At 43.1% G+C, this 27,240-nt stretch overlaps 1 protein-coding gene across 1 annotated transcript in view; it reads right to left on the bottom strand.

Annotated features, from left to right (window-relative positions):
* Positions 1-9,937: 9,937 nt before the first annotated feature.
* Wdr43 (WD repeat domain 43) overlaps positions 9,938-27,240 on the bottom strand; it is a 45,114-nt gene continuing 27,811 nt past the window's right edge. The window contains exons 11-18 of the mRNA XM_021217784.1: positions 26,821-26,952; positions 21,150-21,236; positions 19,913-19,944; positions 19,305-19,368; positions 16,838-16,951; positions 16,220-16,289; positions 11,576-11,625; positions 9,938-11,490 (exon numbers count right to left, since the gene is read on the bottom strand). Coding sequence (XP_021073443.1) covers positions 11,314-11,490; positions 11,576-11,625; positions 16,220-16,289; positions 16,838-16,951; positions 19,305-19,368; positions 19,913-19,944; positions 21,150-21,236; positions 26,821-26,952 — 726 coding nt within the window. The 3' untranslated portion in view covers positions 9,938-11,313. The remainder of the gene's footprint in view (positions 11,491-11,575; positions 11,626-16,219; positions 16,290-16,837; positions 16,952-19,304; positions 19,369-19,912; positions 19,945-21,149; positions 21,237-26,820; positions 26,953-27,240) is intronic.

Raw genomic sequence — 27,240 nt, 5'->3', positions numbered from 1 at the left:
ACTCAGAAATCCTCCTGCCTCTGCCTCCCGAGTGCTGGGATTAAAAGCGTGAGCCGCCACTGCCCGGCCGTTCCTTGTTTCCTTAATAATCTGTGTTCACTTCCTACCAGCTGGTTGCTTGCTCCGCCTCTTGACGTCCAGTTGATTTTATTTGATCCTGTTTACAGAATTCAAGCAGAAAGCTCTTGGATTAAAGGTGTGTGCGCTGAGGCTGAGCCGCACCACGATTAGAAAGATTTTTTTTTCCCAGTAAATAACACAATCCCTTCACAGTCGCAGATCACATATCCTGCACACAGTCACCGACAGAGCAACAAGCCACGGTGGTCACAAGGCTGCAGGAGCTTGCTGTGGAGGCGGGTCCACGCGGCTCTAACATCAGCACTCAAAGGGAAGATATAGTCCCCTGACCCTTAGAGATGCTCAAGAAGCCAGATTACCTTCTAGAATCTTCACTATAGATCTGGGCTCCTTCCCACATCAACCCTCACCCGTCTACCGACCCCGCCAAGAGACTTTGCGGATCAGAAATTTTGGAAATTCTAGAGTGTGGAGGAAAGGGCAGGCATGGTTCCCTAAACTCCAGGTACCTCGTGTTTTCTCCCAGTGTCGTGAACCGTGTCTTTGGCCAGGCCTGCCCAGGGCCAGGGAGACACTCCAGTCCCCCTATTCCCCCCGCCAAGTTGTATTACAATGTGAAAGCAGGCACAAAGGGCTGTATAGAGAAGGAAGCAGTCAACAGGGCAGGCAGGCAGGCAGGCGGGCGGCTGGGCAGGCAGGCAGGCAGGCAGGCAGGCGGGTGGTCGAGGCTGATCTGCTTACTCCTCCCCTCAGAGCCTTAAGGATGCTCTGGGAACTGGGGGCAGCTGGGTTCCAACAGGGCTAGAGATGAAGCCACCTCCAAATCCACACAATTGTGGAACCCAGTCTGTGCACGGAAGGCTCCCGAGGACCAGGGTTTTAAAGAGCTCGTGTAAATCGCAGCTCTCAGATATTTCAAAGTTTTCAAGGCAACTGGCCAGAGCCTGAGCACAACCAAAAATAAATTTATTATTCTGTTCAGATACAAATATTGGACCGCTTAAGGCTACAAGAAAAGTCAGATCCACGGGAAAATGTCCACATTTGTCTACGTTCTCTCTCTGTCTGTCTGTTTCTCTCTCTCTCTCTCTCTCTCTCTCTCTCTCTCTCTCCTCTCTCTCTTCCAGAAACAACCTCACCACGCCCCTTAAGCCACTGCCAGAAGCCAGGGAAGGAGGTCACCAAAGAGAAGTATGCTAAAGATGTCCCCTACCAATCCAGTTTTTTTTATGCTATGAACAACCATCAACGCAAGAGTCTATTGGAGCGGTTTCAAGTCCCTCCCCAGAGTGATTAACCAACCCTTCTGAGCTCTCGGGTTCCGGGAGATGCTACCTGGGTTCCTTTCCAAGCTGCTGGTCCCCAGGAGATCAGGCCCTCAGCACAGGCTCCCTTGGAAAGAGACAGTAAGTGAGGATGGCAAACACACACGTGTGTGGAATTTGTTATATTTATTTATTTAAGGAGAAGACTGGGGGTGGGGGAAGAATAATGTTAGAATTAGAAAACTAGGCATGGCTGCATACATCTGTAGAACAAGTATCTGAAAGGCCGAGACAGGATTCCCTGAGCACAGGGCAACCTAGGCAACAGAGACCCTGTCTCAAAAAAACAAATAACAATAACCAATAATATTAATAATAATAATAGCCTACACATAAAATCAAGTAAACAAACCTTTAAAATGTACAGGGCTGGGGCTGGAGAGATAGCTCAGTGCTTAAGAGTGAAAGACCCACAAAGTGAGGACTCCCTCACGTTCTGATTCAGGAGAGGCGACACCCCAAATCACTCACAAGAAACAGCCTTGATGCAAACCTCAAGAGGACTTTTTATTCCAGGCTCGCTCTGGGACCCACAGTCATACACCATGCAAGGGCAGAGGACCATGGACCCCAAGTAGCTGGGAAAGGGGGTATTTAAAGGAAAAAAACCACAACTCAAGGGGGTAGGGAAGGCATTATTGGAAAATGCCGAAAATACCAGTGGAAAAAAATCACAAGGGGATACTAAAAATCACAAGGAGAAACTCCCTGCTTCTTAAGATTGTACTCAAGATTTTAATCTAACTTTGTGGTCGGCCAGTTCCTGGAACAGGGTCACTGAACTGGCTAACTTACATTCTTGGTGCTAGGGGGTCTGAAATTTTCCTGGTCTTTCAAGAGCACTGATTGCTCTTCCAGAGGTCCTGAGTTCAATTCCCAGCAACCACATGGTAGCTCACAACCATCTGTTATGAGATCCGATGGCCTCTTCAGGTGTGTCTGAAGACAGCTACAGTATACTCATATACATACAATAAAAAAATCTTTTTTAAAAATGTACAGAGTTTGGGGTGGGGCTGCAAAGATGGCCTAGCGGTTGAGAACACACACTGCTCTTACGGAGGATCTGAGTTTGGCTGCTGCTCACATCCATCTGCACTCCAGCTCCGGGTGATCTGACACATCTCATCTCACGGGGTACCCGTACTCACGTGCACAGAGCCACACGCAGACACGCAATGTAAGAATAATAAAAAATAAATCCTTTCTAAATAAATCCAAATGTCTTTGAGACAGGAAGAAGGACCTCTAGTGGTTCTGTCGCCTTGGTCTAGCCTGGGCTCTGTGCAGTGCTGGTTCCCAGACATGTCGCAAACTGCTCGAGCTCCCTCCAGAGCCTCTGTCTAAGGTTCTCCATCCAGTCTTCCATTTGTAGATGGAAAAAATGGCACTCATCGAAGTTTAAACAGCTTGCCCGAGGCCACAGAGAGAGGGGTAGGACTGATCGGGACACCCTAGAGCTTTCAAAATGCTCAACTCCTTCACAGGAAAAGGCCAGGTGTGCTGGAGCCAGCAGAGGAAAGAGCTACCAAGCTTTAATGTATACCACTTCTCTTCTTCTTCTTCTTCTTCTTCTTCTTCTTCTTCTTCTTCTTCTTCTTCTTCTTCTTCTTCTTCTTCTTCTTCTTCTCCTCCTCCTCCTNTCCTCCTCCTCCTCCTCCTCCTCCTCCTCCTCCTTCTTCTTTTCCTTCTTCTTCTTCATAGCAGAATGGTTGTCCTTGTGTTGCTTTAAAAAAAACAATTAAAGCTCTAAATAGACGAGGTCCCCATTTTTTTTTTTTTTTGAAAAAAAAGTTATCTGGTTTTGCCCAGTCACTTAAACAATGCTTTTAAAAACAAGCCAGCCACTCACAAGGCAGAGGGAGGCAAATCTGTGGGTTTGAAGCCAGCCTGGTCCACAAAGCAAGTCCCAGGCCAGCCAAGGTTATATAGTGAGATGTTGTCTGAAGCAAATAAATAAATAAGAAAGAAAGGAAGGAAGGAAGGAAGGAAGGAAGGAAGGAAGGAAGGAAGGAAGGAAGGAAGAACTGGAGCTAAAAAGATGACTCAGCAGTTACAAGTACTTTCTACCACTACTTCCTGCCTCCTACCTGCCCCCCCCCCCCGGGAGGGGGACTGGAACTCTGTTCCCAGCAACCATGTTGGGTAGGTCACAATTGCCTGTAAGTCAGCTTCAGGGGAGCTGACACCCAATTCTGGGCTCTGTGGGCACCTGCATACACGTGGCAGACACACATACAGAGACGCACAATCACATATACATAAATAAAATTAATTTTTAAAAAAAACCACAAAGCAAGTATACAGAGCCTGGTGATGCAATGTTGTAATTCCAGCACAAGGAGGCAGAGGCAGGAGAACCAGGAGTGAGCTCATTTGAGAGTTTGAGACTAGCTTGGGCTCAACAAGAAAAAGCTAAGTGTCTTGTGAACCTAACAATGCATGTCAGGTTTCTACAAATGAGTGCCTTTTTCTTATAAACTTGTCCATTTGCAGACCCAGACACTTTAAACACAAAAGAAGTATCATTTTGTAATATAGGAAATTTCTCAGTCCATATTTACAGACACCTCTGAAATGCCATGCTGTCCTGTGAAACTCATGAGGTACCACATTCAACAGAGCTGGGTGAATTGCAGTAGGAAGGGCCTCGTGTGGCAGGACAGACTGGCCCCTGTATTTATGCGCACACAGTCACAGAGTAGTCTGGAAAGACACGTGCGATAACACTGGTTTTGCTTACTTCAGGATCAAGATTACTGGTAACCTATTTCCACCGGCATATATAACCCTGGCTGCCCTGTCTGTGGTTTGTGGTGTAGACCAAGATAACCTCGAACTTAGAGACCCACCTGCCTCTGACTTTCTTTTTTTTTTTTTTTGGTTTTTCGAGACAGGGTTTCTCTGTGGAGCCCTGGCTGTCCTGGTACTCACTTTGTAGACCAGGCTGGCCTCGAACTCAGAAATCCGCCTGCCTCTGCCTCCTGAGTGCTGGGATTAAAGGCGTGCGCCACCATGCCCGGCACCTCTGACTTTCAAGTGCTGAGATTAAAAGTACGCCCGACTTATTCTTTTCACTTTTCCATATACATGAATTTTCCAAAAGTTTGGGGGGAGGGGGTAAAGCCAAGTGAAATACAAAACGGCCGCTGAGCGATGCGAACAAGTCCATGTGGAGAAAAACTGTCCTGTTGCTGAACGGCGCAAGGTGGTCCCCCTTATGGAAATGAGGGGGAACACGCAGTCTCCAGCGCTTAACTGTTACACAGAAAAAAGTCGCCTATGCTGCTTCTGCCAAGCTCCGTGTTTGCTCAGGCTGGTACACTGGGCATGTGTCCAAGACCCAGGACGTGAGAATATCGGCTTGTGGGGTGGAGACTTAAGGGGGCGTTGCCCACGTCAGAGAAGCTGAAGAAAACTGGAAGCCGCAACCAGAAGACCCTGTGTCCTCCAAATTGGGATACATTCCAGAAAAGAAAGAGCTGGAAGCACCTCGGAGATTCCAGAAGGCCGAAAGTTGACAGGTTCACCAGTGAGCATTCTCATGCAGCCCCTTCCTGCCGGGGATGGCACACTGAGTTGCCCGGAGCAAGGCTGACACCTTGTGGTTCACTTTGATTTTGACGATTTACACTTGGACCCCAAAAAGAAACCAAGACAACCGGACAGGACTAGAGACTGGAAATTTTCCATTGTCACTCCTTGACTCTTAAGCATAAAAGCAATTCCACCATGCTCACGAAACTTGAGCAGCACACAAGAATAGACTGTAAAATCCACAGCCGAGATGTCCACTGGAAGAAGGAGCCCCAGGTCCTGAGAACAGCCATGCTCTCTCCACCTCATCCGTTTGATTTCTTGAAAGCTGAACTCTCTCGGTTAACAGAGTCGAAGGCCTCAATTCTAAGGAGTTTTAGTTGCAGGTTTCTAGAATGCATCTATCAAGCAACTATTTGTCCTGCCTTTCTGTGAATATCACTCATTCATGAGGTAAGAGCTGGCAGGTTCCGGTCATCTGTTCCAAGGTAATTAACTACCCAAGCCTACGGAGGTGGAAGCGACAGGCATGATCTTTCCAAAGTTAAAAAAGAAAGGGCTGGAGAGATGGCTCAGTGGTTGAGCACTGGCTGCTCTTCCAAACAGCTGTCTGCACCTCCAGTTTCAGATCTGACTCCCTCACATAGATATACATAAAGACAAAACAACAATGCACATACAATAAATAAATGATTAAAATAATAATCATTTTTTCTAAGTAAAAAGAAATGTATTCAGTTCTAATATTCCAAGAAATCAATTCTCATAAACCTATTGGCTGGTCAAAGAGCAAATCAAATTTCCATAGGATTTATGATTTATGTGGTCAGGAGGGTTTGCCATGTGAAACTTGACCTGAAATCTGTTAAAGCCAAATGAGAGGCAACATGATAGATCTATGGAATTCTCAAGTATACCATAGCCTGTACCCGGAATCTTACCCATCTGCAAATGTTATCATCTTTTATCTTAGAGTCACCTGGGAGACACACTCTGGGCATGGCTGTGAGCATGTTTCCAAAGAGGATTAACTGAGGAGGAATACCGCGCCTTGGGTACCACCACCCCATGCCCAAACCCAATGAACAGGAAAAGATACAGGAAGTGAATGAGCACTAGCAGTCACTTCTCCCCGCTTCCAGCACGGTGTGACCAGCTGCCTCGTTCCTGCTGCCAGGCATTCTGTGCCATGATGGGATACATACCCTCAAAACCTTGAGTCAAAACAAGCCACCTTTTCTGAAGTTAAGCATCCAATTCAGCATCCTAGAGAGATGCTGGCACAGCACCTACACAGGAACATGAGGGCCCAGGAAATGTCCTTATTTTACCAGGACACTATTGATCATGAAGTGTTCCAACAGTCTGAAACTCCAGGGTGGGACAGTGTCTTAAGGTTTTACTGTTGTGAGCAGACACCATGACCAATACAATTCTTATAAGGACAACATTTAATTGGAGCTGGCTTACAGGTTCAGAGGTTCAGTCCATAATCATCAAGGCAGCAGCATGGCAGCATCCAGGCAGGCATGACACAGGAAGAGCTGAGAGTTCTACATCTTCATCTGAAGGCTGCTAGGAGAAGACTAGCTTCCAGGCAGCTAAGAAGAGGATCTCAAAGCCCACAGTGACACACTTCCTCCAACAAGGCAACGCCTCCTAAGAGTGCCACTCCCTGGGCCAAGCATATTCAAATCATCACCGACAGGGATTTGTATTGGAGTCCCCACACCATGAACTGATCTGGACACAGTTGAACACAGCCAAGTAGTTTTATTCCTAAGTTAGCCCTCCACAGTACATTGCCTAAAAAAGTTAGACCACACACAGCTATATACTATCTGTGTGGAAAAAAAAGAACCCAATTGCATCTCACCAGCACATCTGTCTGTAGATCCACAGAACTGCTGCTACCTCTGTACGCAGTTGGAAGAGGATTAGGGGTGGCAGGCAGCAGGGCACTGGCCTAAGCCACAGCCTTCATCTTCTCTTTAGAGCAGAGTGGCTCTCAACCATAATGCTGAGAAATTTAACACAATTCCTGATGTTGTAGTGACCCCTACACCTAAAATTATTTTTGCTGCTTCTTTGTAACTGGAATTTTGCTACTGTTATGAACTATAATGGGGATATCTGTTTTTTCCAATGGCCTTGGCCAATCGCCATTAAAGGATCATCCACCCAAAGGGTCGTGACCCACATGTTGAGAACCACTGCTTCAACGGTATGCAGTCCACATCACTTGCCCAGTTTAAGTAGCTTTAAATGCTAGGCTGTCCTGATGCCTCAGACGGGCAAGGCACTTGCCTGTAAGCCTGACCGCTGAGTTTGAGCTCACAGATCTGCCCAATGTTGTCCTCTGACTACACACATGACATGAAATGCAAGTGCACATGAGTGTGTGCATATATACACATACATACATGCTCACACAAAGAGGGAAAAATGTCTACCAAAATACAATGGTTACTGCTGTTATAGCTTTGTCTTCCTTTAGAAATCTTGGTATTTTCCAAAGTCTCTTCAATCATGTCATACTATCAGAATATAGGGCTTTTTTATTTTACATTTTTAAGATTATAATTTAATTAATTTCTTCCTCCAACCCACCCTGCTCTTTCAGATTCATGGCCTCTTTTTCTGGATGTTCTTACATGCATAAATGTACATACACGCCGGGCAGTGGTGGCGCACGCCTTTAATCCCAGCACTTGGGAGGCAGAGGCAGGTGGATTTCTGAGTTCGAGGCCAGCCTGGTCTACAAAATNAAAAAAAAAAAAACAACCCCCCCACTCACTTTTTGGGATGACACTTCTCTAACATTCCTTCACCCACTAACCAATAGCTTTTGAGGTTCCTTTATACGCTCTCATTTCGAGTACTGGGAGAGAGCGAAATTTAAATAGGATAAAATAAATCCAAAAAAAAAAAAAAAAAAAAAAAAAAAGGAACACACACACACACACTAGATTAAAAAACTAAATTGTATGCCTGAGATGCCTTGGGGGTGGGGGGCAACAAATGGTCACTTAGAAGGAAACGTAAAAATTCAATGCCTGGGTAGATTTGGTCAGAGACTGGACAATCACAGTTCAAAGAATCTACAGCTAAGATGTTATAGACTCAAATCTGAAGAGAACAGAACCAGCCACTTCTTTCTGGGTGTCCTTTGCTTTTTTCTTTCTGGAATGCTGGGGTGCACCATACCTTGTGCTTCTTCCGTTATCACTCACCAAGAGATCTTGGAATAGCTCTGGAGCAGTGGTACCTCCACGTCAATGCCAAACTGCTATCTCCACTCAAATCCCTCCCAACAGAACCAGATGACAGCATTGCCATGAAGTACTCCGAGTTGTTAAAAAATGCCTTAGCCAGTGTTAAGTGATGCCTGAGACACCACCAACCTCAGCAGTCATAGTGCTACCAAAAGAACAGTGCTTGTGAACCCTCTCCACTCTAGCCACCACCCCAGTCCAAGTCACCACCGGGGAGTACTGCAAACACAAGCTTTTTCCTATTGAGTCCTGGGTAACTGGATTCTCAACTGGAAACGCTGTGAACTCTATTCAAAAGCAACAGTCGTTGCCTCGAATTTCCACGGAAGCCAGAGGCCCGTGCTCCCTTTCCAGCCTAGCCTCACTCAGCAGTTTCCCTCTTTTGCTGACCTCTCCTTGTGGTCTGCCGTTAGGCCTTTGCTTGGCCAAGGTTCTCCCAAATAATGCACTTGACCAACCTCCTCCAATGTTCAGATCTGTCAATACCAAATTATGTTCTATGTAATCTACACCTTCCTACCACAGACCCCCTTCCCTAGTTTTCTATCCCACATTTATGCACATTTCCTACACACACACACATGCACCCCTACCTCCCTGACAAACCATGGGCTCAATATTGTAACAAATACCTGAGGTGACTCCCAAGCCTGTGGCAAAATACCTCTTCAACCAAGAAAGCAACAAAGGGCCAGGAGCCTTTAACTACACTAAGAATGGGGGAGGGGTGGGGTGCAGGGGGTGGAGGCTGCGGCAAAACACCCTAGCCTCTAAGGCCTCAGCCTGTAGAGATATTCATCCAAAGCTTGACAAGTAGATGTTGGGCTAGGGGTTGCCACTGTTCATCAATATATAATCATGCACCTAGATTATCAGCAGTAGGGTGGACAGTGAGTCACGTGAGCAATGTAGTGTGGCATGCTGGGAAATGGCCTTCACAGGGATCATGCTAACTTCACATACTAATTCAATTTCCAAACCTTCAGCATTAAAAACTCAAAACCCCAAGCCAGAAACCTTAACATCTACTCACATAAATACATCCCATACTCAGTAACTGTCTAGATATAGATAAGGTAACCGTCACACAAGCCCAGGGACTGTATGGGACTGTACTCAAAATTTATGTGAACTCACCTAATATCAAAAATAAACACACAAGTGGAGGGAGAATACTCTATGCTAAGAATAACCATGAAATCCAACTATGACACGTGATCATGGACAATGGTTGCAGGCTTCAAAGTTTCTAACAATAAAGTAGGAAGATAGAAGACACCAGACAACCAAAGCTCATTCTCAGCTTGCCTGGCACAACTAGACACTCTTACCATACATACACACACACACACACACACACACACAAACACACACAGAGTGCACTTTATCAGACTTCTAAAACAAAAACTTCCTTTGTTGTCTCCTCATACCTAAATTAGACATAAATGCTACCTGTTTGCCTAGAACCTTGACGTATAGACTTGCAACCCAACCAGAAGAGACTGAATAAATAAATAAATAAATAAATAAATAAGCAGCTGTCACTGAGGAGAGATTTAAAACAAGATGCCTATTGTGCTACTGTTGTGAACTTGATTGCACTGCAAGCCTTCAAACTATTTCCTGTGAATTCCAGGAGTGAAACCCCCTTAAACCCTTCACACCACAGGCCTGAGCCCAGACACACACCTGTGCAGTCTACACACCACGAGACACGCGCTGGGTAAAGATGATTATTTATTCACTTTACAAAGAGAATGGTATTAAATTGCCATAAACAGCTCCATTTATAGACACATAACAACTGTACATCACAGTCGCTCCAGCAGCTTACCCAACACGCCCTTCCTGCTTCGGCTGGGCAGCCTGCTCTGCCCCATGGAAGTCCTCCCAGAGCGTTCTTACAGTCACGGGTGGGAAAGACACACATCTGCTCAGTCCTGCAGAAGTGAGCTCTCCGTCTGCATCCCTTACTGAACACCAAGTTAGTACTGGGCCACTCTTTAGAAACAAGACAAATTACTGGTAATTTGAAAAAGCTGTGTAGCACACCAAAATACTTATTTATACATACATAAAAAATCTTGAGTCAGATTTATCATTTTGAAAGATAAACAGATACCCTAGCCCTGCCAAGAGTGGGTAATGAAAAGGAACAAAAACGTTAAATTACTGAATTATAAAAATAGTTTCTTTGGAAAAAAATTCCAGTAATGTTATTATTAATATCTAAAACCAAAGAGAAAAAATAAACAATTGTTCTCTGATCCATTAGTAATTTAAATAAAACTGGAAACCTCTTCAAAAGCAGCTAGGACTGAAGGGTGACGGTCGCATGATGAGCAAGTCTCATCTGTACACTGATGAGTCTTTACAGTCTGCAGACAAGAAACCCCTTAGTATGGCTGAAGCTTTGCTTCTTTAATTACCATTATTTTGTTTTGTTTAAAAAATATCTCACATGACACTTTAAAAATAAGTGGTTATTTGGGAGCTAGCACGCCAACCACCCAACTGGATCTGAGTCAGACCAGCATTGAGTGGACACTGGGAGACTGGGATTTTATTTCTGTAAATCACAACCATTTTCACTTTAACTTTAGTTGTTCCTTCATGTTTTATGAAAATGTATCAAATTAGACGTGCTGGATTAAAAAAATTCATTAGTGCCGTTTACATTTGGACTGGATGAAAGATACCAACCTGAGAGAACGGACTCCTTTACAAGCGTCCAGTTCCTGACCCCTATGGCATGTCTGTATTCACCTAAATTAGTTTCCGACAGAACCAATCATACTGGAGTATTATATTATAAAAATATACCATATATTGGTCACTCATGTCAGTACATTGCAGAAAGTGTGTCTATTTACTGTGTAAAGTTTATTAACATTTGAATGAAACACTCTTATTTACACAGTTAAAGTCTGGGGCACTCAGGACAGGAAGGAGGTATGGGAATCGCCTATCAACTTGGAAGCATATGGCGGCCTCTTGTCTTCTGGCACAGGGCAAGCCTCCCTGGGAGGATGCGATGGACAGCACTGGGCAAGGCAAGCCAGGACTCTCGTGAGACTGGCTGGCTGCTTCTGTCTTCATTCTTCTTCACTCTCATTTTCAGGTTCTAAATCCGAATCTCCATTTAATTCTTTTTCACTTGACACTTCTCTGTCCTCCTCATTCTCTTCTTTGTCCTCATCTTCCTCCTCATTGTCTTCCTCAACGCCCTCATCTTTTTCACTGTCTTTCTCTTCATCTTCATCCCAATTATCCTGGTAGAAATAGCAAAGAAAGGAGTTTATGAAGCTCCCCGACAGTGAGGATAGAAAAACAGACGGAGCAGAAAACATCACTCACATCAGAATCCTTCTCTGGAATCTCATCGTCAGACTCCTCCTCAGAAGACTCTGGAAGAGAACAGCAGAACAGGGCTGAGACCTGCGTAAGTGCGCCCCGCCCAACTTACCCTGAGCTATCTATCAGGTGCCAGTGAGTAGCTTTCTTGCTGTTTGCAGGGTTAAATCAGGACATTGTGTGGGGCTTGCAGTCTCCCTGCTTCAGCAACCTAGGCTGAGATTACAGGGTTAGGACATACACCAGGTTCAGCTTCTAACGTTATTATGACCCTCAACCCCCTTGTTTGTTCTGAGGCAGGGTTTCTCTGTGTAGCTCTGCCTGTCCTAGAACTCACTCTGTAGAGCAGGCTGACTTCAAACTCAGAGATCCGCCTTCCTCTGCCTCTTTAGTGCTGGGATTAAAGGTGTGCACCACCACCACCTGGCTTATTACTCCTGTTTTTAAAATTTATCTGTATTTTAAAACAAAACAAAATGTGCATGTATTTGTGTAGCTGCCTTAAAGAATAGCTGCCAGCCAGCAGAAACAGGAGGGTACCGGGAGCTGAGGTTACAAGTACCTGATGCAGATGCTGGGAAGGAACACACGCTTTACCCCTGAGCCATCTCCAGCCATAATATTATCATGTATATGCACAGAAACAGCATTTCAAGTATCAACAGCCTATACAATCTTACCTTATCTAAAACAACTGTTTCTGCATGGTTTGTGACCTTTAACAACAGAAGTACTACATACAGGAAAACAACCTGCTGTTAACTGTACAATTTTGAGAAATGAAACATTCAAACGTGCAAAATGACAAAGCTAGAATGTCACCTAAGCACTTGGGAAATGAAGGGAAGAACCGGCTGAATGGGCTCTTGTTTAAAGCAGGACAAAGATGAAAAGCCACCTGCATGGTGGGCTGGAAACCCGATTCAGCCTCCCCCATCCAGTTCAAAAGAATTTCAGCATTCTCAGGATAAACTGAAGTACTTGAGTGGTTAAAGGACATTTTCTTTCTGTCTGTCTTTTTTTCTTTCTTTCTTTCTCTCTTTCTTTCTTTCTTTCTTTCTTTCTTTCTTTCTTTCTTTCTTTCTTTCTTTCTTTCTTTCTTTCTTTCTTTCTTTCTTTCTAAAGATTTATTTATTATTATAAGTAAGTACACCATAGTCCTCTTCAGACACATCAGAAGAGGGCATCAGATCTCATTACAGATGGTTGTGAGCCACCATGTGGCTGCTGGGATTTGAACTCAGGACCTTCAGAAAAGCAGTCAGTGCTCTTAACCCCTGAGCCATCTCTCCAGCCCCCTAAAGGACATTTTCTACTTTTCAAGAGGTCCTGAGTTCAATTCCCAGAAACCACATGGTGACTCACAACCATTTGTAATGTGACCTGATGCGCTCTTCTAGCATGCAGATGTACATGCAGAAAGAGCATTCATATACATAAAACAAATAAAATTCAAGAAACAAACAAAACCCACAAATCCACAACCATACACAGGAGCAGTCTATGGAGCCACCACATGGTGTCTCTTCAGCAAGGCTCCGCCATTAGGACCTGAAAGACTTTTTTACAAGCCAGATTTAATGCCAGGCCAAGGCTGGAGTCTGGTCTGAATAAGCAAAAACACTTAATACATAATTAAGGTTTAAAAAAAAAAAAAAAAAAAAAAAAAAAAAAGAAAGAGTAAGGTAGACTGGCACAGGGTAAAGATAAGGCTTCATTCCCAGTACCAACATGACAGCTTACATACACACAGACAGACGTGCAGGCAAATAATCGAGCACATAAATACATAAATTAATCTAAAAACAACTAAGGAAGTAGCCAGACACGGTGGTGCATGCCTCTAATCCCAGCACTTGGGAGACAGTGGGAGGCAGATCTCGGAGTTCAAGCCATGACTATAAAATGAAACACTGTTTTTCTTTTTCTGTAAGGCAGCTGATACCTAAAAATTGTATTCCTATGCTTGAACTTAAATATCCTGGCCATGTTTATTTATTCTAAAGAAAATAAGTTATATAAGCCACTGTATGCCGACATCTAAGCCCATCCCCCTACAGAAGGCCCCATGTGACCACGCAGGCTGCTGCACAGTAATGAGGGAGGGGACACTGCAGTCATGAGTTATGTGTGTGTGTCTACCTGGAGCTCTTGCTACTGTATCATGTGCACCATATTACATGATGCTGTGCTGGGAGAATAAACCATTCCACACTAATGAAGAACTGTTCTATTTATAATTGTTACAGTATTCTATAAATAAGACTATAATTGTCAAATCTATGCAACTCTTCTTACATGAGTATTTTAAAGCCACTTTTCTCTAGCCTTAATATACTCATTTTCAAAGCTGAGGTCCCCCAATGATTTTATTTATGAGTTAAGTATCATGAGGTATTTATCTCATTAAAAATTAAAATCCAATTTTTAAACATGAAAATATATAATGCAATTACAAATAATGCTGTCTACCTGATATATATTTTAATGAAAAATATTTTCCAAAGGGGAGGGGGGCTCTTTGATGGTGCTTCTTTTTTTTTTTTTTTTTTAAAGCAAACTTGTGTCTGCTTCCTCCTTCACCTTTTGAAATTCAGTGCTCCATTTTATTAAGAAAATCTAAGCCAGGCGTGGTGGCGTACGCCTTTAATCCCAGCACTCAGGAGGTAGAGGCAGGCAGATTTCTGAGTTCGAGGCCAGCCTGGTCTACAGAGTGAGTTCCAGGACAGCCAGGGCTACACAGAGAAACCCTGTCTCGAAAAACCTAAAACAAAAAAAAGAAAAGAAAAGAAAATCTAGTTCCAAGCAGTAAGAATGCATGCAGAGAACATCAGACCATACAGAGTCATGGTGCCCCGCAAGCGTGCCCGAGCCCTGCTGACGATACATCAGGCACTTGCTTCAACTCCTAGAAGTGGGTACAACAACCTTCCATTCTGATGCTGCTCTGTACAAAGGACACACATATGCACCCTGTCCCCATGAGTTCCCACACCCCTAACTCTTGCCGACGTCAAATCTCAACTCTGACATTTACAACATGTCACTGCATGAAGTGCTACCTCAAGGACGAAGTCTGCACTTCTTAAAGTCACTATACTTTTACACTTAGTAGGCTTTTTTTAAGACATAAAAAGTAAAGTGACCAGTGTGACACAGCCATCTTCTGCACCTCACGAATGGTCAGTGTTCACAGCACTTCCTGATAGGCTGCCTGCCAACAGCCCACAGTTCTACAGGTCAGGGCTAAGTCAGACTTCTAACCCTGCTCACCTACAGCACAAGTACTGTGATCATCTTAACTCACTTAAGCAAGCAAAATATTAGTTTGGAAGTTACTAACAACTTTAAGATACGGGGAAAATTACTGGAATACAGAGGAATACTATATTTTTTTCCTATAAACATTCTATTTCACATTTAGACAGTCTCCAGTATTCCTAGTTTTGATTGCTGCTATAAGGAGGTTTTTCTCAAAAAACTTTCTATGAAGTTACTGGGATATAATAATGCTGACTCCTTTTTGCTGGTCTTGGTGTTCAGAACACTTGCTGATTTGGTTATCACCTATTTTTTTTAAGATTTATTTATTTATTATATGTAAGTACACTATAGCTATCTACAGACAATCCAGAAGAGGGCGTCAGATCTTGTTACAGATGGTTATGAGCCATCATGTGGTTGCTGGAATTTGAACTCTGGACTTTTGGAAGAGCAGTCGGGTGCTCTTACCCACTGAGCCATCTCACCAGCCCCGGTTATCACCTACTAACAACAGCTGACTGCAGATTCTGTTGTGCTAAAGGGTAATATGTAAAGTCTAAGGTCTTAGAATTCATAAGGAAGGACATCTGGAAGAAATGAAAGTACATTACTATTTGGTTCTTAGCTTTACCCCTTTTACTTCCATGGGTGCTTAGATCATTAGAGATGTGTGGACAGTGTGCTTTCATGGTGGTGCTCTCCAGTGGAATGTTAAACTCATCACTGTGTAGCAGCGGATTTCTTGGTACATTTCATTCTTGGTCCTCTGCATTCTTCTTCACCCATACCACAGTCTCCTACATTCAAGTTCTTCCTCAACCTTGACTAGTACCCACCCATCAGCAGACGACATGCCAGCCCTTGTGGTCTACCCTTAAAACTTAAAAAAAAAAAAGAAAGAAAAAATGCTAAGACATTATACTGGCAAGTTGGCCATACTGGGCACATTTGTGATCTTCCTACCTTAGCCTCTGGGTAGCTGGGATTACAGTGCCTGTCACTGTGCTTAACTTCATAGTTTGCTTTGAACCTTATATATTGTTTATTTGAAATTGACATTTAGGGAGCTGGAGGGATGGCTCAGAGGTTAGGAGCACTGACTGCTCTTCCAGAGGTCCTGAGTTCAATTCCCAGCAGCCACATGGTGGCTCACAACCATCTGTCATGGGATCTGATGCCCTCTTCTGGTGTGTCTCAAGTCAGCTACAGTGTACTCATATACATAAAAAAAAAAAAAAATTCCATGACAAAGCCTATCACTGCAAATACCACCCTAAAACGTTAATTGTAAAAACGACTGTCCACGGCCATTTCTAGAAAGGTGAGGGAAGCACAGACAGAGACCAAGGCCAGTCAGCCCCCGGCTTCTACGCCAACCTTTACCTTCTTCATACACCAATTTTGCCCTCTGTCCCGGGGAGGTCATTTTTTTCATTTTTTCTGATGCTGTAACCTGAAAGAAGGAATTACAAAGCAATTACAAGCTTCTTCCAAGTATAGACATTAACACACCCAGCTACTTTATCCTCCCCAACTGGCCTCTTCCAAAGGAATGAAGGACCCAAAACAACTTGGAACAAACATGAGACAAATAGAAAAGGGAACTTACTCTAAGTGTTCAGGGCTATGTGCAGCGGTTAGACTATCTTACTGCGCTTTGTTAACTAGACACCCTGTGACTCAGTTCACAGTAAGGAGAGTCTGGGCGTGCAGCTCAGCTGATGACTGCTCGCCTGGGCTTTGTCAGGCCTGCAACTGCAGGCAGAGGCAGGAGTAAATCTCAGCTACAGAGTAGGTTCAAGGCCAGCCTGGGGAAGGAATGAACCTCTTGGCAGGGTGTGGACAGTCTGGCTTCCGTGCTGTCACACAGGTAACTCCCCAGTTCAAGCTGGGACTCTGACTTGCCAACTTCTTACTGAACTCGGTCTCTCACTACTGGGGTAACTCGTCATTGTCCTCTCCACACCCAGGTGTGAGCCCCAAACCATCTGATTTGCTCACTTGCGTGACGAGAAGAATGAGTTTTCCATGCAGGTTTGCGAGTTTCTGGAAAGTTTTGACTCTGCTTTCCATCAGCTGGTAGAGTGTTCCCAGCTGGTCTACCAGGTCAGGCAACTAGGATAAGACAGACAGACAGACAAGTAAGCACTTGGCATCATCAGCACATTCTAAAGAGGACACAGGAGCCAGCCCAACACAATCAGGTGTCACAAGTTCTTCTAGCAACAGAAGGGTTGGACACAACCCAGCAACAACAAACTTTCAAAGAAAGCCTTTGGTATATCCTGGCAAGAAAATCACCTCAAAACACAAAACATCAGGTATAGCATGAAAGCTCATACACTATTCAATTACTTCAGATAAGTTCAACAGAGGGTAGATATCAAAATTACTTCACTACACATCCCTTAGCTGAAGGGCCTTTCCTGACTCTTGCCCAGTCGGTACCCAGTGCATCATCTACACTTGCCATAGGCTCTGAAGAGCCAGACACTCCTCCCAGCTGTCAGGACAGAGCAGAGGAGGACAAGGTGAACCTTATGTACAACACTGTAAAGACTGCTCCTATTAATCAATCACACTGAAGAATACAACAGGAAACCTGTAGATGGGAAAGGATGCTATACTTTACCCTTTAAATTAGCCTTTTCTGGCCTTATTTCTGACATTTGAACACAAAGCCATTACTGCTTGTGTCGTTTTTCCCCCCCCCACCCCCACCCCCGTTCCAGCATTCTGTCAGCACACACCCGACACTTTCGATAGAATGTGTGCCTGTTTGGAAGCAGTGAAGGAAAGGAGCCTGAGGTAAAGAGCAAGATACAACAAGCAGGCAGGACATTAGTGAGACTGTGCAGGGAGAGGGAAGCTGAGCTGCAGAGATGGCTCGGAGGCTAGAGCTGCACAAGGAGATCCCCAGCACCGGGCGGGATGACTGTCAGGTGGGAGGAGCAGCCTCAACTCGCAATTCTTGGTTTGAATGAGACCTTCCCTCAAAAATTAAGGTGGAAGAGTAACGGAGGAAGATTCCTGACACCAACCTTGGGTCTCCACACATATATAACACGCACACCTATAGTCCCACATATATAAATGCATGCTATACACATACACATAAGGGGAGGGGACCTATAACTTAATTATGGAATGTTTCCCTTAAGCCATATATTAAAAATTTCGAGGAAAATAAAAATAGGATTTTTTTTTTTTTTTTTTTTTTTTAGTTTAAAAATCTAACTGACCGCCATGTGTGGCAGCTCATGCTTGTAACCACAGTACAAAGATGGGCCTGGCCACACAGTAAGTTGTAGGCCAGCACAAACTAGAGTGAAACCCTGTCTCAAACACAAAACAGAACCCAGGATGGGGCTGCAGAGTTAGAGGGCTCAGCGGGTCTGGTTCCGACACACACACACACACACACACACACACACACACACACACACACACACACCGTGGCTCACAGTCACTGCTAACCCCAGATCCAGGGTATCCAATGTTCTGCTCCACAGGCATCTGGCATATATGCATACATGCAGACAAAATACTCATACACATAAAATAAAATAAAAAATTTCAATACAGGCAGTGAAATGGCACAGTAAAGCTGTTTATTGGTAAGCCTGATGACCTGAATTTGATCACCAAAACCCACGTAGTAGAGAAAGCTCTGCTGGCCTCTGCCCTCCACACCTCATACCACGGGCAACTCCTAACACATACACAAATGAACAATTTCTTTAAAATTAAAAACTCGCCGGGCAGTGGTGACACATGCCTTTAATCCCAGCACTTAGGAGGCAGAGGCAGGCGGATTTCTGAGTTCAAGGCCAGCCTGGTCTACAGAGTAAGTTCCAGGACAGCCAGGGCTACACAGAGAAACCCTGTCTCCAAAAACAACCAAAAACAAAAAAACCCAACGCCGCCCCCCCCTAAAAAACCTCAAAACATAACAAATATATGCAAATATACCGAAGAGTCCAATCATAACAGAAAAACTTATTTTCCTGGTATTAAGATTTTTTTCATTTACTTGATATATCTATTATTTATTTCAGTGTTTTGTGACATGGTTTCTCTGTATAACATAGCCTCAGCTGTCATGAAACTCACTTTATATAGACCAAGCTGGCCTTGAACTCACAGAAAGTCACCTTTGCCTCCCAAGTTCTGAGATTAAAGGCTTGCTGTAAGATTTCATCTCCTACCAGGAGGTAATGGTGCATTAATCACAGCACCCTGAAGGCAGAGGCAGGCAGCGCTCTGTGAGTTCCAAGACAGTCTGATCTACAGATTCTAAGACAGACAAGGTTACAGACCGAGACCATGCCCTGTCTCAAAAACAAACAAGCAAGCAGCCAAGCAGCACAATGATGACGATGGATAACTAACAGACTCCAAAAGCAGCAAAGGGCAGTCTTTGTTTCTATCTTACCACGGCTGACCGGGCGCCCCTCAGAAGACTCACCGTGGATAGGTATGATGCGTGGATCGTCAGCACACACTTCAGCCACTGAACCATTAAAACAGCACTACCAGAGAGAGAGAGCCAAGTAAAGAAGAGGTTCACGGATTCAAAACCAAATATAAGGAACTAGAACAAATCAGTGGAGGCAGGCAACCACCAAACACTGCATGTCCCAAGCCTTTTGTGCTATCACAGATGAATCCAGCAGAAATGTCTGTAAGATATTAGCGTTTGCAGGTTCCAACAAGCAGGACAGTGCCCCCCCCCCCCGCCCCCAATTACTACCTCAAGTCTGGAGACCAGGCTTTACCTCATATAATTAATTATACTAGGACAGTAACCATCATCCAAATACACTCAACTCATTTCCCATTTTATAATCACATTGGAGCCCACCTACAGAGATCCACATTCCTCTGCTGGAATGAAAGTGTGCACTGGATGAGTGTGCACTGCTGCTCTTATAATTCACCTATAGGACAATGATTCAACTCACGCAGTCGCACACACCTTTGCTGAGGCAAGAAATACTGAGTTCTATGCCAGTAAGTTACACAGAAAGGCTCAGTCTCAAAGAAGAAGAAACTTAAGTCACTGAAATAGCTTACCTATTGGGATGTCCCTGCAACCTCTTCGTAAGCTAAAGGAGAGAAAATACAATTACCATCAGCATTGCAAAGGCAAGCTTTCTCCACCAATTCCCCGGGGCAATGAGAGCTGCAGAAGCTATTCCACCTGGCAGTCTATTTTCACGCAACACAACAAATTTGAATTCATTTTCGTAAGAGCAATTACCTGACAGAAATATAGACTAGGGTTTGAATGAATGTTCAGTAGGCAAATGCACAACAACCAAATATAGACTGGTGATTGCATATACATATATGAAGGTATGGGAAGGGGCATACAAAGTCACTACTTGTGGGAACAAGAGTCTTTTTGGAATGACAATTGGACAATCTATNAACATATGTGGTCCCTTTTAACAACTGCACTGTACACTAGGAAAGAGCTCATAACTTCATTGTATATAAACAGTATGTCCATTTTTAAAATACATAAAATATATAGAAAATGCAGAGAAGGCAAATTTTAATTTAGGACAGACAATAACTCAATACATGAGTAAAAGTCTACAGTTTTTAAATTTTTCCTATCAATGATGTAAAAATAGCATTTACTACTCTCACAAAAAAACCACTCTCACAAAAATACTTCATCATGTTAAAAAAAATATAACTACTCAAATACTTCTATTATAAAGTAGTCATTCTTCCAGGCTAATATTTAATAACAAGCACCCAATTCTATTTCAGTAAAATGATAGTTTTGGAAAATAAAAGTATATTGCAAATGTTCTTTTAAAGGAAATTACATTCTCCCTATTATAACTAGTGACTAAACACTCAAACAGAATTCAGCATACTGATGGCCTCTACTTTCCCTGACACCCAGAATGAATGCAGGTCTTGAGTTTCACCCGAGTTTTCATTTAAACACTTGGAGCTGCTTAGTGTGTCTGAAAGCATACCACACTCCTTCTCTTCACCTAGCTGTTCCTGACCTTTTCGAATACAGTTAAACAGAGTTACTGAAGAAAGGGCAGAACTAGCTCTTGCAGGAAATCATGCAAGTTACTTCTGGTGTCAAGAGGTTGCTTGGACTAGGTAATCTTAATATTTTCCAAACAGCGGGACTAAAGCATGCAGGATTAGATAAGAGTACTCCACAAGCATAAAGGGGGAAAGACGGCAAAGAGGGCTCCATGGTGGATGCTCAGATACAAGCCCACACAGAGGCACTGTGTGCCATCTTCCCTGGCTTGCTTTCAACAGCAGCAGTTACCTCTTGCAACAGTGGGATCACAGCACGCAAGGGTATCCTCAGCACAGTCTTCTTTATTAGGTTTACATTCCTAGTTTGAAGCACTTTCTGTGAAAACATAAGTGACAATTAAGAAAGGCACACTTCCAATAAGGACTGTCCCTGAAAACTCTTAGCAACAGCTGGAAAGAGACCAGGCAATAAGGCAGTGACCCGACTGGGCAAATCAGACATAAGGTGACACTCTGAAAACGCCTGTCTCTAGACATCTGTCTAAAAGCAAGAATGTGCCATTAGCAATGCTCTCCAACTTCCATTTTACTAAACTAGAGCTGTCTCCACAGAGTGAGCTAAGTTTCTGTTTCAAGAAAGCTCTTCTACAGCACTTGGGAGGCAGAGGCAGGCGGATTTGAGTTCGAGGCCAGCCTGGTCTACAGAGGGAGTTCCAGGTCAGGCAGGGCTACACAGAGAAACCCTGTCTCAAAAAACAAACAACAACAACAACAAAAACAAACAAACAAACAAAACAAAAAGCCTCTTCTAAATTGTCACCATTTGATAAAAATGAAAAGCAATCAAATGATAACATTAATAGATGCTTCAACCAAAGCCCTTTAAGGCTTCCTCTCTGGGAGAAGCCAGATCCAACTCTGGGCTGTAGAGAAGATCAGTGTTCCGTGTCAGTCAGAAACATTTCAGAGAAGCAGAGGAGGAGGAGTGGGAGAAAAGAGTCCACTCAGTGTCCTTCCTAAAGACACTGTCTCTAAGTGACAGGGCACCAAAGGCAAACACAGTCAGTTAGCTTCCAGTTACTTCCAGCTCCTTGGAATCCTTTCAGAATCCCTATCAGATTTTACTTGCTTATAAAAATGACCTTTAAACCAACATGACTCTACCAACTACCTTTAAACATCACATAATTTTAAACATCACATAATAAGATTTCAAAGGCTATAACATATATATATACTTATTTTATACGATCATTGGAAAATCGAGGCACAAAATGTCCTGATCTAATAATTCTTGATTAAGCTAAATTTCATTTTTCTTTCTTTTTACTTTATATGAGTACACTGTAGTTGACTTGAGACACACCAGAAGAGGACATCAGATCCCATGACAGATGGTTGTGAGCCACCATGTGGCTGCTGGGAATTGAACTCAGGACCTCTGGAAGAGCAGTCAGTGCTCCTAACCTCTGAGCCATCCCTCCAGCTCCCTAAATGTCAATTTCAAATAAACAATATATAAGGTTCAAAGCAAACTATGAAGTTAAGCACAGTGACAGGCACTGTAATCCCAGCTACCCAGAGGCTAAGGTAAGAAGATCACAAATGTGCCCAGCATGGCCAACTTGCCAGTATAATGTCTTAGCATTTTTTAAAAAGTTTTAAGGGTAGACCACTTGCCTGGCATAAGGCCAAGGGCTTGATTTCAGCACTGATTAAGAAGAAAAAAGGAAGCCAGGCGTGGTGGTGCACGCCTTTAATCCCAGCACTTGGGAGGCAGTGGCAGGTGGATTTCTGAGTCTGAGGACAGCCAGGGCTACACAGAGAAACCCTGTCTCGAAAAACCAAAAAGAAAAAAGGAGAGAAAAAAAAAAAGCTGCAAACAATCCTCAGGCCTCAGGAGTCTGAGACTAGCCTGGACTACACAGTTCTATACTGACTCAACAACAATAACAAAACCACAGATGTAACCCAGGAGAGCGTCTAGCTAGGACACATAAACCCTGGCTTTAAGCATCAGCAATAAAAAAACAAACAAGAAAAACCTACTCTACTAAAGCTTTAGCAATGTATAGTATGTGGTGACTTTAAACATTCCTAAAATAACCTCTATGACCAAAGTTCTATTCATCCAGAAGTTCCCCAAAACACCTGTATTTGGGATATTGTTACTTTTTTGTCAATGGCTACAACTGTCCACTCACTCGGAGATCCACTGTCTTAATGCAAGCAAGAGTGTAGTGGAGCCGATATAGCAGCCAGCCTGCTGCTCCTGTGTTTTAAACATCACACTCTTACTGTGTCTGCTTTCTTTGTGGTTGGCTAAATAAGCCTCTTGGGGGTGGTGGGGACACATCACTGCATGTGCAGGGCCCAAAGACAAAAAGACGCACAAACATACATACAGAGCCAGACATGGTGAGGCATTCGGTAAGGCATGCCTGTAATCCCAGCATCCAAGAGGTGAAACAATATTTATGCATTTAGGGATATATATAATGTACAAGTAAAGAAATAGACTGTGTCTCCAGACAAAAGACACATAGAAAGGACTAAATCAAACAAAAGGGAGAATGACTAAGACAAACAAAAGCAAGTTCAAGGTCACATGGGCAATACAGTGAGACCATGTCTAAATATGAATGAATGAATGAATGGATGGATGGATGAATGAATGGATGGAGGCTGGGGGTGTGGCTCAGTTGGTTGAGTGCTGTTTTAGCATGAAGGAGGTCACACAAATTCAGTCCCTAGAACCACATTAATTCTATATCCTAAAAACAGGGAGTTCAAGCTCAACCTCAACTACATCATGAGGCCAGCATGGTATCTTTTTAAAAAGCTTGGGAGAATGGAAGCGGCTGCTATTAATAAATACGCTTAGATGCATTTATCAGGTGATTAAGATTGAGGCCTAATTACTTGGATGTAATCTGAAACTTCAAGGCAGAGAAAAAGTTTTAATAAGCTACCCAATAGTTCTTATGCTGACTATCAACGGAGGCTATAATGCTAGCAATTTAAATTAAAAAAAAAAAAAAAAATCCTAAACTAAGCTGTATCAGTCCTGGGTATGGTGGTGGGCACAACTTTAGTCCCAGCCCTCAGAAGGCAGAGGAGGCAGGCGGATCTCTTCTAGTGTGACTGATTCCAGTGTGACTATTTCCAAGCAAGCTATAGGACAGCCAAAGATACAGAGAAACTCTGTCTCAAAAGCCAATCAGCTACAGTAACTTCTCTCAAGGTCATATTTAAAGAAATGGCCCTATAAACCAGTTATAACTATCAAGAAGATAACTCTAGCAATGAGATTTTTTTTTCTTCTCACAACTTTACCACACAACTAAGCATAAAACATTTAAAAATAAAGTATTCTGTCAATGTGACAAGCACATTTTTCCAGGAAACAAGCAGTTTAAGAAAGTTCTATCATCTCTAGATTCCCTGGGACTTTTACCATCCCTCTCCTTTAAATTCTACCCCAACACAGCCACAGTTTTCACACGGGCATGCATTTTCCAGAATCTATTATGCAAACGTCTCCCTTTTTGTCAGACTTAACCCTAAGAGCTTACACTTAGCAATCCACATCATGAGTCTGTAAGGAGCACAATCCTTGCCTTGCTAGATCTACACAGTTGTCTGCACTGGCAATGAACACCCGGGTGCCAGATTCTGCAGAGCACACTCATGGTGTCTTGGTGAACAGGAGCGGAACAGAGGCGGGTGTGCATTCTTCATTTTTAACTCTCAGCTTGTCTTTCTAAGGTAGCCATTCCATTTTACACTGCAACAGCAAGGCATGGTTTTCAGCTGCTAAGTATCCTGACAATACAATGTCATCATTTTACATTTTAAACAATATATAGCAACTGTAAAGTGTTAAAATTTCACTGATTTTGCTTTGCCTTCTGTGTTCATTAATGTCATTTAAAAAAAAAACCAAACCAAACCAAACCAAACCAACTTTTCCATGTGGGCTGGTAGATGGCTGAGGACAAAGGACCTCACTACCAAGCCTGACAAGAGAAGGTCAACACTAGGACCCACATGGCTGAAGGACAGAGCAAGTCCCAACGTTGTCCTCGCCCTCCGCATGCCCCTGCGGCACTCTCTGGCATGTGCAACAAGCAAGTGCAAGCAAACAAATGTAAAATTAACAGTCAATATTTGCTACACAGTCCTTTGTCCATCTGACTCCTGGATGATGTCTGTTCATATCTCTAGTGGTTTTTTAAAATGACATCTCGTTAAAGAATTTGTGGCTACATAGAGTAACCCTGTCTCGAAAAACCAAAAAAAGAAAAAAGAATTTGTATATCCACTGGGTAAAAACTCTGTGATGCTAACCAGACATGTGCAGCCTGCAGCTTGCTGACCCACAGTGATGCTCTGTCTCAGGGTCCTAACACTGTGAGTTGGTTTGCTGGAATAAGCTCTTGCTAATGTCACAAACAGGCTAGCTTGAAAAGCACAATCCTCCTACCTCGCTCTTCTATGTGCACTATAATCTAGACTATCATTGTCTTTTTTTTGAGACAGGATCTCTCTATGTAACCCTGACTGTCCTTGGCTATGCACATCAGGCTGACCTTGATCTTTGCCTCACTCAACTGCTGAGATTAACAAATGGCCCCAATACCTCCAGCATCTAACACGTCTTCAAGAGCAGAAGTTGCTGATTCTCAAAGTGTCCAAATGACAAGTTATTCCTTTACCCTATGATTTTTATGCACATACCTGTAAGTCACATGATGTTTAATAATTGCCATTAGCTTTTGTTAAGTATGGTAACAGATTGTGATTCATTTTTTTTTAAGGCCTGTTTATGGATGAAACAGTGTCCAATCATTTCTAAGCTTTATTCCACCCGCAGAAGCATATGAACAGATAAATGAACACACGAGGGACAGGCAAGCATTTGTGAGAGCTTATGAACCTGACAAATGGGTTTCTGGTGATCTACTGTACTGTCCTAGAACTGCTTCATCTACTGAGGAAGGTTTCAGATCATGTTCACATAACCGCTTGAGGCAGGCAGTCAACATTCCACTGAAAGGTACTGCCAAACAAATGTTCGGTACAGATGATCTTTCATCAAATTTATCTCAGTTTCCAAGCCACATTAAACTAAAATTCACCTAAAATGTCATCAGAAACTACTTAGAAAGTTAATTTGAGGTTTTAGAGCTGCTGGATTCCTCTCTTTATACAAATTATAAAGAAATATTAGATAATCACATTGAAATCTATTTGAAAATAAGAGACAGCATTTACAGGTCACAAATTTAATGTCATCTATACTGACTGAACTAATACTGCTAAGTCATGAAGACAGGACTTAAATGAAAATCACATTAATCTTATCAGGCAGTACTTAAAGACTATTTATTGCATTTCAATTTTTTCTGTGTAAACTGAATTTAAGAGGTAAAATGAGTAGCTTCCCACAAGCAGTCACCAACTTACACAGACAAAGGTTAATGCGTCCTTAAGTTTCTACAGCTAAACAACAACATTAACACCAACCCTCTTCAATCTCCCCCCAGACTCCTACCCATTGCCAAGGCTCCACCTCACTGCCCCCTCACGGCCAGGGGAAATAAGTTTCTGGAATCCAGAGTAAAAACTCAGGAACGCATTTTCCTACAGAAAGAAATATAAATTGTGATCTAGAATGCTGAATGTTATAGTTCAGCTGCACTTTATACAGGCTTTCGAACCCAACAATTCAAAATAGCATTTCTATGAGAAAATGCATTCCAGGTTTAAGAGAATTAGCATACCCCCATGGTAGGTTGGTGACTAACTGTATATTACCACCAAGAATAACTAACCTCTAACTAAATTGACCAAAAATTAAGTGACATGCTGCTATATAATGTGACTCTTCATTCTACAAGCACAGGTTCAACAATTTCTACTTTCTCAATTCATTGAAAATCTGTCACAATACTTACGTTTAATATTTCAAAATCATTGCTTTCTAAGCCCTGCGTAAGGAGGACTGAAAAGCTGTTTGTCTGAAGAAGGTCGTCCTTCCTTCCTTTTCTATCTAGGTCCATGGCACCAAGGCACTCCTCAATGGTAGCCTGCAGAATGGAAACATCACTAAGTTAGGCAGGCAAGGAGAGGGGCAGTGGAGGGTGGTTTGCAAACAAGCTCAGATTCACACCTCAGGCACAGAATGACATTCTCAACACCACAATAGTACTGTGCAAGAAAAGCGAAAATAATTCCCACAGTCTAACAAAAACCAACTATCTAAGAGCCACATTGGGAACTGAAGAAATGGCTCAGAAGTTAAACTGCTCCCCCTGAGAAACCCAGTTTGAGTCCCAACACCCACATGGCAACTATCATTAGAACTAGTTCCAAAG

Source organism: Mus pahari, chromosome 18, assembly GCF_900095145.1.
Source record: "Mus pahari chromosome 18, PAHARI_EIJ_v1.1, whole genome shotgun sequence".
NCBI classification, from domain to species: domain Eukaryota; kingdom Metazoa; phylum Chordata; class Mammalia; order Rodentia; family Muridae; genus Mus; species Mus pahari.
The sequence above is the reverse complement of the archived record's forward strand: the minus strand, read 5'-3'. Positions and strand labels throughout refer to the sequence as shown.